The 13,494-nt window shown below is 39.8% G+C and overlaps 1 protein-coding gene across 3 annotated transcripts in view; it reads right to left on the reverse strand.

Moving 5' to 3' along the window:
* Window positions 1–13,494, reverse strand: part of LOC124387778 (aquaporin-4-like) — a 67,332-nt gene that overhangs the window by 6,012 nt on the left and 47,826 nt on the right. The window contains exons 2-6 of one of the 3 annotated variants that reach the window (XM_046852338.1): window positions 13,317–13,432; window positions 13,190–13,226; window positions 2,107–2,226; window positions 630–1,044; window positions 111–275 (exon numbers count right to left, since the gene is read on the reverse strand). In XM_046852338.1, coding sequence (XP_046708294.1) covers window positions 111–275; window positions 630–1,044; window positions 2,107–2,174 — 648 coding nt within the window. In that variant the 5' untranslated portion in view covers window positions 2,175–2,226; window positions 13,190–13,226; window positions 13,317–13,432. Of the gene's footprint in view, window positions 1–110; window positions 276–629; window positions 1,045–1,599; window positions 1,649–2,106; window positions 2,299–13,189; window positions 13,227–13,316; window positions 13,433–13,494 lie in introns of those variants that run through there. The other 2 variants (XM_046852337.1, XM_046852339.1) reach the window with 2 other exon arrangements.

Consider the following 13,494-nt stretch of genomic DNA (forward strand, 5'->3'; position numbering starts at 1 on the left):
AAACCCAACTGCTTTACTATATTCTAAAGCCCCTAATGCTGGTTAATGAGAGGGATCAGCTGGGTTAGATGAGAAAAAAAATACCCCACTGGATTGTTAAATCAACTAACCGCAAAAAGATGGCCGATGACTACAGCAATGCCGATGGCAAGGCTGGCGGAACCTTTGAGGTCATTACGTTTGTTGTCGCAGGTAGCAAACACAGTGAAGACAAGTTCAAAAGTGATCAAGAGCTCCACAACCATGGCGTGACCCACTGAGATACTCGAGTTGACCTGATCAAAGACAAAGAATGAGAAAAAGTTTTGCAGTTACATAATATTATGTATTTTACTTTGCTTCTTACAGGTTTTAGTGTCTACCTAAACAGAAACTAATTGCAGGTAGGAACTAAAGTGGATGTGATAAAAACTTTACACCACATTTGCTATAGGATTTAGTGTAAATGACAGAAATTGGCCTAGAATTGATAAAACCTCAATTCAAATGATTAAATAATTGTTTGTTGTTGCTTGTTAATGATCAAAGTTTGCCCTTTATTTACAGACCTGTATCTTTGAATCATTTAAACCATATGATTAACTGAAATTAACATTAAACAAGGTTAAAAACAATCTGGCCAATCTTACCGTTGTAACACCTAAACTTCCTTGAACAGCACTTGGCGTAACCAGGAATAGAATCCCTGCCCCAGTAATGGCACCCAAACACTGTGCAAGTACATAAAACAAAGCCTTGGCAAGACTTAGCTTTCTCGTGACTAGCATGGCAGCGGTGACAGCCGGGTTTATGTGGCCTCCACTGATATGAGCAAAACACTGCACCATGGTGGCTATACTCAACCCGAAACAAAGAGAAATGAGCACCAGGTCCGCCGGTGGTTGAGTCTCCTTATCCTTTGCCCAGTTAACGGTTGAGCCAAGACCAATAAGCACAAAAATAAGCGTGGCTAAGAATTCGCCGGAGACTGCACGCCAGAATGGCTTTGTCCAAATGCCTTTAAATGCTGCCATGATGTCTTTACATCTGCACAAGGGTAGGCACCTGTAGGAAAAATAAAGCCACGGTTCATGTTCAGCTATTCATCAACTGCTATTGTTAGGTGTCAACCAGAATAGAATAGGTTTCAATCGAATCTTTTTTGGCTGAAAAATGATGGTCGTTATAGAGGTGAATTGTATCGCATTGCATTGCATCAGTAGCCGCTTATATGTATCTTTAATGTATCCCTACTTGGGATATACAAAATACATTGTACCCATGATCTTTAAAAACTCTTCCTGTGTCTTTAGTTAGCTATGCTAAGCCTAGCAAACTGGTGGTCAGTTATAATTAAGCATAAGTTAAATATTTATTCATTTTCATATCTTCCTGGGTTCCCAATGCACAAGTTAGGAGACACTATGGACACTGTCTTGTCAGTCAGTCAGTCATTGGACTGAGGAAAGAAACCAGACTTCTCTTAAAGCATGGAAATAACATACAAGCAGGAAAAGTCAAATAATTCTTGTTTTTAACATCATTCTCAATCTCTTTACACAACCAAACTACACCAAATGACACAGTGTCAAATGTGTGATAAGGAAGCCTGTATAATACCTTTAGCTTAAAAAAATATTGTCCTTTTAATGGCCTTGTCTCGGGGTGCCTGAGTAAATACAAAAGTGTTATCTATAAACACACATTGGAGGTGTAATGACTATACACAGGATAAGTGCAGAGAATTCTTAATTCTTATTTCAAAATCCATTCTTTGCTCATTTTCAAGTTATGCAACAGAATTTCATATCATTATCATTATTTTATTATTAGAACTATAAAATGTTAGAAGCTTGGAAAACCTGGACATTCTACCATATCACAGTCCTTTTGTAAATGTGATATTATTTTTTTTTTTATTATATCTTTAATTTGTTTACCTTTTTGGTGAGTTATATCAAATTAACATACTAAGTGTTAGTGTGAAGTAAAGTGATCAACTCAGATTGTGCAGATTTTAGATTTACTACAAAGCTCATACAATTATGGCTATATAAAAGCTAAATTGTTAATAATAATAATTATAATAATAATAATAATAATAATAATAATAACAGCAACACTCACGTGCGAGCAGAGAGTGTGTGTACTGAAGAGGGCACTTGTGCCGGAGTGAATTCGTCACACTCACACATTGTGCAGTACACGCTCCTCACGGTGATTTATCCCAGTGCCCAGGGGGGGTATCTGCCCCACAAGGAAGGAAGAAGGAACGAGAGCTGGGGGTGGAGTTTAAATAAACCATGCCCACTTAGCCACCTGAGTGAAAGGCAGGATATTTTAGAAAGCACATGCAGTGATTTCTTTTAGCTCTTTAAAAAGAAAATCAACTCCCTCAACTTACAATCTGCCTAACCCATACAGTGTACACTTCAACAAAAGCTTCCAAAAAAAGCTTCTGTTTTCAACTTTCTCCAAAGATTATATTTTATTGCTTAGTCATAATTTTATGACCACCTTTAAATCTTCGGCTTCTCCCATTAGGGGTCGCCACAGCAGATCATCCGTCTCCACACACCCCTGTCCTCTACATCTGCCTCTTTCAAACCAACCACCTGCATGTCTTCCCTCACCACATCCATTAACCTCCTCCTTGGTCTTCCACTTTTCCTCCTTCCAGGTGGCTCCATCCTCAGCATTCTCCTACCGATATACCCCATGTCCTTCTTCTGCACATGTCCAAACCCTCTTAATCTCGCCTCCCTAACCTTGTTTTCAAAACGTTCTACATGTGCTGTCCCTCTAATAAACTCATTTCTAATCCTGTCCATTCTTATCACTCCCAACGAAAACCTCAACATCTTCACTTCTGCTACCTCCAGCTCCACCTCCTGTCTTTTACTCAATGCCACTGTCTCTAAACCATACAACATCGCAGGTCTCACCACAGTCCTATAAACTTTCCCTTTACTCTTGCAGACACTCTTCTATCACATTATGACAACCTGTAAATAATAATAATAATAATAACAACAATTCCGCTTCTTCTTCTTCTGCTTATTATTCAGTATTCCATATTCCAATTTCTATATTCTATTGAACTGAATGGAAAAGTTAAATATACAGTATATGAAAATATTATATGAATGTAAAACAAATACTTTTGGGCAAATTAAATGGGGTAATGTATTGTAAATGTATTGCAAATGCATTTCTTTTTATCTGTTATTGTAAACAGACAAACAAACAAACAAACAAACAATAAATAAATAAATAAAAGAAAGAAAGAATGCATGAAAGAAAGAAAGATATTCATATTTTGTCCTAATACTTTAAAAACTTTCTTTCGGCTTCTCCCGTTAGGGGTCGCCACAGCGGATCCTCCGCATGTTTTTGATTTGGCACACGTTTTATGCTGGATGCCCTTCCTAACGTAACCCTCCCCAATTTAACTGGGCTTGGGACCGGCACTGAGAGTGGCTGGGGATGGTCCCCTGACCGGGGATCGAACCCGGGCCGCAGTGGTGAGAGCGCTGCATCTTAACCACTGTTATTTATTTATTTATTTATTTATTTATTTATTTTTGCATCATAACTTTGCATATGATCTGTTTTCTCACCTGACTAAACTAAACAACACTTTCTCTGAATCAGCATGGATATGTAGAGCAGAAAACACACACAGGTCGAGGAAATCTAGGACCACTGCTATGGCCTGCACACGTCTGCTGCCTCTACATTGTTTAATGTCTGTTCTGTCAAGGACAAAGGTTTGTTTGGGGTTTGTGTGACTTTCATCTGATAGCAGAAATATTTTGTTAGGTTTAGAACAAGTCAGAATGAGTTATTATTCCTCTGTAAACTTCTAGAGTTAGTGCAGAAAGAAAGAAAGAAAGAAAGAAAGAAAGAAAGAAAGAAAGAAAGAAAGAAAGAAAGAAAAAATCTTACAGAGAATATATAATACACAAAATGTTGAACTCATTGATAATTATAGGCAATAGAAATATTAGTTAACATCTTTAGGTTACATTCGTAACCATGGTTCCCTAAGGGAATGAGACGCTGCATCAACAATGCTTCAGGAATGCTTCAGCGTGACCACGCTCTGAATCTCTTGTTTAATCTGTCCAACAAAACAGCACATTGTCACTAGCGAGGTGATGTCACGACCAGGAAGCTATAAAAACACGTGGTGGAGACAGTGCTAGCTTTGAGAATAAAGGAAGTGCTCACAGGAATGCAAGGGAACCAGTGTTACATACATAACGAGACGTTCTGTTTTAGGAACTCAATCTGCATCATCAACACTTTGGGAACAAGTGTAGAAATATTGCCAGACTGACTGATCCCTGCCCAGTGTGAATGGGCACAGCTAGGTTGAAGGACAGAAAGGCCAGGAGTGGCACTAAGGTCAAGGCTGTAGGACCTGACCAAGGTCAGCGGGGTGGACCAGCCCGCAGCGTTGAAAATGTCTTGGAGAGAGATTTCAGAGGATATGGACTTTGAGGCCACCACACTTTGGATGGAGTGCGCTCTGACCTAGAGAAGCAAGGAGACCACAGGACTGAACTGTATTTGTATGCTGTCGTCCCCTCACTCTCACACGTTCACTCAGGTTTGTTAACGTGGTGTGGTGGGTCGTCTCTTATCCCAGAGATCCCTCATGTCTTTGTTACCTTCTGGTTCTCCCTTTTAGTTATGCTGCCATAGCGAGTCTTGCCAGAGTCCCAACTGCACAGTGACCTTAACTTTCATTCAATAACAAGGACACATAATAATCCATATTCTTCTCTACCTGTCACCCCTCTTCTCTCTCTCTCTCTCTCTCTCTCTCTCTCTCTCTCTCTCTTTCTCTCTCAGTCGAGTTAAACATGCTCCTGAGGTTCCAGTGACCATTGTTCCTGCCCTTCTTCCCTCTGTGGATCTTCCCACTTCGTCCAGGCCTGCCTCTGGACAGTGTCCTCTTCTTTTGGAGGCCACTCTTTGCAGCTAGGGACGGTTTCCTATCAACGCCTTGGGTGGTTCCATGAAATTCCGGAGTAAGAATGGGAGCTTCGGGGATGGATTTGGACTGTAGTTAATGTCAACAGTCTGCTACACTGACTCAGGACCACAGTTTGCTTTTTATCACCATCACTGTACTCTGCAACATCGGATATCTGCAATAAATGGACATTCGGTGCAACCCAGATGAGGATGGGTTCCCTCTGGAGTCTGGTTCCTCTCAAGGTTTCTTCCTTATGCCATCTTGGTAGTTTTTTTTTTTTTTGCTACAGTCGCCATCACCTTGCTCATCAGGGACAAACTTACACTCATAAAGAACATATTTATTTTTTATCACCACATTATCTGTGTTAAGCTGCTTTGAGACAATGTTCATTGTTAAAAGCGCTATACAAATAAAAATGTATTGAATTGAGTTGTAGTGCTCCCAATGAGAGCAGCTTCGATTGGGCCCACAGGAGGATCTGTCATGCCAGCTTGTAAAGAAGGTGAGAGCACAGACCCCCCCTGGTGGTTGATGTAGGAGACTATCAATGTGTTGTCCGTACAGACCAGCACATGGTGGGCCCTTAGGTCTGAAAGAAAATGCTTCAACAGCCTTCATCTTCAGGCAGTTGATGTACCACGAGAGATGGGGGCGTTTCCTTAGATCTTAGGCGGCGTCCATTGTTAACCTTTCACGACGACAAGGAGCTCCCAATGCAGGGCCCTGTAACAGAAACCTGTGATCTCTCCACATGTCTAAGGCCCATAAGGCTCTCCTTTATTAGGTGACCTTGATTGTGTAGAGTGGGTTGCCCTTTCAGCCACCACCAGCAATCTTTGAAACTGCTTCACAGTAAGTAGCTGTCTTCTCTCACTCTCTTGAGTGGCCGTGAGGATAGACTCGACAGGCAGCTGCTCCCACATAACCGGCAAATCCCACACTACACCTTCATAGGTTGTCCTTCGTACCGGAAAAAGCTGGCGCCGTCTCCACCACATGTATACTATAGCTTCCTGGTCATTCCGTTAGACAGATTACACATGTGAGAGGGAAAGGTCAGTATCCTTTTAGTGTAGGGTGATGGTGTGGATTAAAAGCTGAACCTGCTGGTTCTGCTACAAATGTTACTATATCTTCTGGATGACCTTCTTCCTGGATTGTAGAAGTTTGAACAGTTTTTGTGTTAGGAATTCATAGAAGTTTATTTAGATCTCGGGGGGAAGAGGATGAACAAATGTGCAAATTTATGTACAGCTTGTAATACTGTATATACAGTGAGGTAAATAAGTATTTGAACAACCTGCTATTTTGCAAGTTTTCCACTTAGAAATCATGGAGGGGTTTGAAATTGTCATCGTAGGTGCATGTCCACTGTAAGAGACATAATCTAAAAAAAAAAATCCAGAAATCACAATGTATGATGTTTTAACTATTTATTTGTATATTTGTATGAGAAACACGGAGTTTGCGCTCCCTCCAAAGATTCTCTATTGGGTTTAGGTCTGGAGACTGGCTAGGCCACGCCAGAACCTTGATATGCTTCTTACAGAGCCACTCCTTGGTTATCCTGTCTGTGTGCTTCGGGTCATTGTCATGTTGGAAGACCCAACCTCGACCCATCTTCAATGCTCTAACTGAGGGAAGGAGGTTGTTCTCCAAAATCTCGCAATACATGGCCCCGGTCATAACCCAAAAGTTCTATGTTGATCTCATCTGACCACATGACTTTCTCCCATGACTCCTCTAGATCATCCAAATGGTCATTGGCAAACTTAAGACGTGCCTTGACATGTGCTGGTTTAAGCAGGGGAACCTTCCGTGCCATGCATGATTTCAAACCATGATGTCTTAGTGTATTACCAACAGTAACCTTGGAAACGGTGGTCCCAGCTCTTTTCAGGTCATTGACCAGCTCCTCCCGTGTAGTTCTGGGCTGATTTCTCACCTTCCTTAGGATCATTGAGACCCCATGAGGTGAGATCTTGCATGGAGCCCTAGTCCAAGGGAGATGACAGTCATGTTTAGCTTCTTCCATTTTCTGCAATTTCTTGGCCATGTTAGTAGTTGTATTCTTACTGATTGTATGGGGTGTACAGGTGTCTTTATGCAGCTAACGACCTCAAACAGGTGCATCTAATTTAGAATAATAAATGTAGTGGAGGTGGACATTTTAAAGGCAGACTAACAGGTCTTTGAGGGTCAGAATTTAGCTGATAGACAGGTGTTCAAATACTTATTTGCAGCTGTATCATACAAATAAATAGTTTAAAAATCATACATTCTGATTTCCGGATTTTTTTTTTTTTTTATGTCTCTCACAGTGGACATGCACCTACGATGACAATTTCAGACCCCTCCATGATTTCTAAGTGGGAGAACTTAAATAGGATGGCAAAAAGCAGGGTGTTCAAATACTTATTTTCCTCACTGTAAGTGGATAAATGTACAGAACATAAATATAAAGGCTCTAAACCTATGGGATCAATAAACTATTCTAATTCTGATAACATTTTTAAATTATAACATTATGAGCAGTGAAGCAAATAAAACTGATCTCTTCATAATGACACCTGTTAGTGGGTGGGATATATTAGGCAACAAGTGAACATTTTATCCTCAAAGCAGGAAAAATTTACAAGCGTAAGGTTTTGAGCGAGTGTGATAAGGGCCAAATTGTGATGGACCAACACAATATTAGGCAGGTGGTCATAATGTTAAGGCTGAAGCATATGAGTTATATTGGTGCAGAATGTGTGTAAGGCACATTATGTGTAGAAAATTTGGGATATAAAGATTTACAACATTGGACATACAAAAATTATACGCAGTGTATATACAGATAATATATAGATATGAGTATAATCTAGGATGATCATGCTGATGTGACCTACCACCATGGTATAATCTGCATACCTGATGTTGGAGATATGCAGTGACATACGCTCTTGGGTATACAAGGAGTACAGCTGGAAAGAAATAGCTGACAACAATATTTGAAAAAATATAAAACTAACTTACATCCTGTTTTAGTTTTATAGGTAACATGTGTCCAGTTGTGCCTAAGTAGATTTTTTGGGTGTCTATACTTTACTGAATATTTCCATTTAAGGAGACTTTTAGTTCAACTTGACTACATTTCAAAGTCAAATATCTTATTACTCAACTACATTTTGCAAAATCAGTCGTTCCTTTTTATTTATAAGTGGATAAAAACGTAACTGGTCAAATGCGCAGCAAACTACCAATCAGGGTAGAGCACGCTCTCTGTTATGAACTTTTTCTGAATGGTGGTATCTACTTACACCAACACACAGTTCAATAGAACATTGTAAGTGGAATAAACCATGGAAGAAACTCCTGACTCTAACTTGTCACAATACTTGTGGCCTTATTTGAGCGATTTTTGGGCTTGGGCTCATGATAATTGTAATACATATTAATCAGTGTTTGACTCATTAATATCAATCTATTAAGAGATTAATGTTACTTTCAACACAACAAAGTGTTTTTACATAAAGTGAGTTGATTAAGCAAAGAGTCTTGTGACAAAAATGATAATAGGAACATTATAGCCATAATAAATCATAGTACTTTGGATACTTAAGTACATTTGAAGGCAAATACTTTTGCACTTTTACTCAAGTGAGGGTTTAAAGTGGACACTTTTACTGGAGTCATATTTTACCTACTGTATCTTTACTTTAACTCAAGTAACTCAAGTGGTATGTGCACTTTGCCCACAATTGCATGTGTCTGTGGTGCAACAGAAAGCTGGATTACATTAATCAAATATTATTCTGCACTGACTTTATCTCATCAAGTTCCACTCCCATTCACAAGTGTTTGTGATTTGCTGATTTAAGGGTTTATCAGGAGTGGCTGATGCAAGTGTGCCAGCTAATGAGCTATCCTCTGCTGGAGAAGTAATGTGCTGCGCTGTTATTACATATTCTATAAGTGTATTTATTTTCCTTTGATAATTGCAGAGCTTTAATCAAGAATCGCTGTGATGAAAGCCTCAACATGAATTTGCTTAATTGCATTTTCCTAACATCACAGTGATTTGAGTGAGTCTTCATGAATAAAAAAAAAAAAACAACGATGTGTTTGATTTGTACCAGACACTCGAGAATTAGAAAAGGGAATTTTCAAGCCAGTTCATTGCTCAGAGGAATCTTAATTTGCTTTTGTATTAGCATCATGTATTATTGAAATTCTTAAAAAAAAAAAAGGTAGACATAGTATTTAACCTGTGCAGAGAGAAGATAGACATGATACCCTCAGATCAGAGACTGATACCCATAAGAGACTACCTGGCAGCCTGGCAGGCTCTGCCAGATGCGTCTCAGTGGGTCCTGCACACTCATCAGTGGGTCTTGGAACAAGAATGACACTCTCCCGAGGAAGGAGGCCATCGAGGTGGTCCCTCCATCAAAAAGAGAGTCCGGTACTTTATAGTTCCCATAATGGATGGTGGGTTGCGTTCAATCCTAGATCTACATCAGCTAAACTGTTTACTTATATGACTCAGGTTCAAGATGCTGACCCTCAAGCAGGTTGTGTCGCAGATCAGATCCAAGGACTGGTTTGTCAAGGTAGATCTATAGAATGCATACTTTCATGTATCTATCCTTCCTTCTCACAGGAAGTTCCTAAGGTTTGCTTTTGGGGCTAAAGTTAACCAGTTTCGTGTTCTTCCATTTGGTCTTGCCCTCACACCCCTCACCTTCACGAAGTGTGTGGATGTGGCTCTGGTCCCCCTGAGACTTAAGGACATCTGTCATGTCAGTTTAAGTTTATTTCTATAGCGCTTTTCACAAAATACATTGTCTCAAAGCAGCTTTACAGAATTTAAGGTGAATTATGTGTTTTTATACCTATTAAGCAGCCATGGTGACTGTGGCAAGGAAAAACTCCCTTAGATGTTATGAAGAAGAAAACTTGAGAGGACCCAGACTCAAAAGGGGAACCCATCCTCATTTGGGTGATATCTAGAGTGTGATAATAGTCTTTAAACAATACAGAACACTGGAGAGTGAGAACTAATATGAGCACTGGAATGTAAGATTAAGAGTAATGTCCTTTCTACAGTCTTATACAGTCATTTGAGATAATGGAACCAGGAGCTACTAAGCAACTCACAAAATAGCTCAACATTTGCGATCATCATAGATTTAACACCAGCTTCTCCATGCCAGAGCCTTTAAACACTCAAAGAGGTCTGATGTTCAAACTCTACATGAAGTGTAATCCAAATGGCTCTGGTATGTCTCTAGATGGTTCAGGATGTTTGCGGGGTCGGCATCTACCTCTTTAAAGGTCCACAGTCTTCATGAGCTGGGACGTGACTGGAGCTGGAGCAACCTCAAGATGCTTTGGGATGGTTAGAGAGAGAGAAGCAGTGGAAAGGAATTAGCATAGCTGCTGTTCATGATATTAATAAGCACAAGTTGATAATATGCATGTGATTAGATGTAATGGAGCACAAGGTTATGATATGTGATGTGTATGTGTAGGCCTTTCTAAAAAGATGCGTCTTTAATCTGCACTTAAACTTGGAGAGTGTGTCTGAGCCCCGAACACTGTCAAGAAGACTATAATAGCTCCCCTGCCCAACTTATGCATCATGTCAGGCTGATAAGCCTGCAACATTGCTATGGTGTCCAGGCAGCTGGCGGCTTGACCCACTGCTGTGTAAGCCTAGCCCACCAAAGCAGAGGAAGTCCGAAGGGGCTTGGTGGGCAGTGCTGGGGCCTTAAGAGATGATGCAACACCCAGGGAGAGATAGCAATGTCGTAAGTCACAAAAGTACTCATCCAGCTTGCTCAGTGGATGCTGTTTCTGCTTCTCGTCTGGCCAAGCAATATCCAGCTTGGCGACAGCATGAGTCACTACCTTCAGGAGCTCCTTGAAAAGAACTGGCTGTGAAAGAGTGTCTGTGGGTTCGCTGGAATTCCTTCCCTCCTATTCCTCCGAGGTTCCTTCTGAACCCTGGGAGATAGCGCTAAATCTGGTAGGAGAGGCAGAAGAAAGGAACAGGTTCCAAACCCTCTCCAAACCCTCTGCCTGATCCAACTGCGAGCCCCATGACATCAGTCGTCACTTCACCTTGGCAGAAGTGGGGCCAGAACCGCGAGAGTGCCCTTCTCGAAGAAGAAATGGGGCCACTATGAGAGTAGTACCGTTAAGTGATAAAGAGCCTTCATTTTTGCTGGTCAAGGTGTTAATAAATTCAGCACTATAATCACAAGCCACTGAAATATAAAGCTCTTGGTTTTGTTGAAAATGCTTCACAAACTTGAACATCAATGTTTCTGTTGTTATTAGGAGGATATTAACCTAACATTCTATTGAACCTCTCAAAATAAATCTACATTCAAACTAAAACACACTCTTTTAAATATTAATGCAAATGCATGTTGGGTGTGCAGTTCAGTGGCCCACAGAGATTAACAAACTTTGTCAAAAATGTTTGCAGATACCTGTTTTTTCTAGTCTGTCTGTGGAGATAACCCTTGAGCACATGATAATGGATATTTGTACAAAGTCACACCATACATTATATTTCACATTGTGTTTCTTATCAATCAGGCTATTCAAATAAAATAAATAGACCCTTACCCTAACCCAAGAATACAGTATATGGTTGTCTAGTTTTTTCCACTGGTCAGCAGTAAATCCACTGAATCCATAGGCAATTTTACTGATAATCCTTCCTACACACTGAGGCACCTTAACAGAGTCTATTCTTCTTTGTATTTCATTTCATCAAGTTTTGGTGTTAAAACACCAAGCTTATTCCATAACCTAAAAATGTGCCTTGCTGTCCCGAGTACACGATTGCATTGGATCAATGACAACAAAACTTATAGCATCATAGTAATGCAGGTGAAATAGTTCAGACCATCTGGCACCATTCTGTGCTTCCAATCTTTTCTGGGCTGCCTTTGATGTTGCCTTCTTAGTTATTTTAGCATGCTACTTGTGTTCCTCAGAGGTGCATGGTACCCAACCTGAACGGTCAAACCCAGAGAAATCTGTTTGCCCTCCCAAAGTTGTCTTCTTGATTGTTTTGAAGCACTCATTTTATCATACAAAAACAATCAATTAATCTTAAAAGTTTTGTAAAATTTGCCCAAACAGTAATTATTATATTAAAACAAAACTAAATTATTTTAAACAGAACTAACCTCTTAAAGCTCTATGGCCCACAAAACCAGCACATTTTCGAGAAGCTGGAATGTCATATGAGATGAAGAGAAGAGCAGCTCTGTACACTTGACAACCAAAGAGTGAGGAGTCCATTATGACAACTTCCTCCAATAGCTCATAAAGCTCATGAACTAAAAGCCCAAGATATGGATAAATGTTAATCTTTGGCTCTGTAGGTCCTGGTACAACTCAACTAAAACCATGTTTTCCTCTTTATAACGATCTTATCATGGTAGATTCAAAACAACCAGATAAATCACCCCTACCAAATATGGGAATTGTTTAAAATGCTGATACCAGTCAACATTCATCATGAGGGCAAAATTGTTTGGTTCTGCTAAAAAAAAAAAAAGGCTGCCCTTCAACATACTGAATGTCTGCCATAACATCATTAGGAATTTGTCTGTCTCTCCACTCTGTACACTGTTAAAAAAACCAAGCTTTTTAATCAATGTCTCCAAAAACTGAACTACTTTCTTATAGCAATAGTTTGTATTGGGTAGAGATATCCTTTGTCACTGAAATGTATCATCTTAGTCGTTAAGGGAGAGCCACATTTCTTTCTCAGTGCAGATGTCTTGTGTAGATGTTTGTGAAATGGAACATATCCACATGTGTTACTGGTTGCTGATCCATCTCTGGTAGTGTGGTAACACTCAGCATGTGTATATGTAACCATACACTTGGGACATACAAGATATTGACACAAGTTTTCTCTGTTTATGCTGGTTAATATTCTTAGTGAATATAATGTCTTGGGAATCATGCTGTCTTAGGCAAACTGTCTTAGGCATAGCAGCAGTGTTGTAATAGCATTGTCAGATATATTAAATGCAGCTTGCCAGGTTAAAAGCATCATAGCCATGAGCTTCACAAGCAATTGACCAGAGCTATTTCCAGGTCTCTTCCGCATCTTTTTATCTGTTGTTAAACCCAGATGTTTAGTTCGTTGCTCCTCTATTAAGTCTGGCTCATGGTCATAATCATTGTCCTCATTGGAAGACTCACTTTTCACTTGGCTCTAGGAAGAGTCTGAGCTCATCATCTAAAAAAAATATAGAATCATGTCATCAGCAAATACATAAGAAAAAAATATAAACATCATAAAAAAACACCTATAATTATCTATGCACACCTTTAGTGGTTGACATACTGTGTTAAGCATGCCTTCTTGTAAATCTGGATCTTCTGTCGCCTCCATATCTTCATTAGGCATGCGCAAATTCCCCTCATGTGGACTGCCATAGTTTCCTGTAATAAAGTACATTTAGAATCAGTTAAATAAGTGATTATTCAACTGTGACAAAAGCTAA

Source organism: Silurus meridionalis, chromosome 6, assembly GCF_014805685.1.
Source record: "Silurus meridionalis isolate SWU-2019-XX chromosome 6, ASM1480568v1, whole genome shotgun sequence".
In the NCBI taxonomy this organism is placed as follows: Eukaryota; Metazoa; Chordata; class Actinopteri; order Siluriformes; family Siluridae; genus Silurus; species Silurus meridionalis.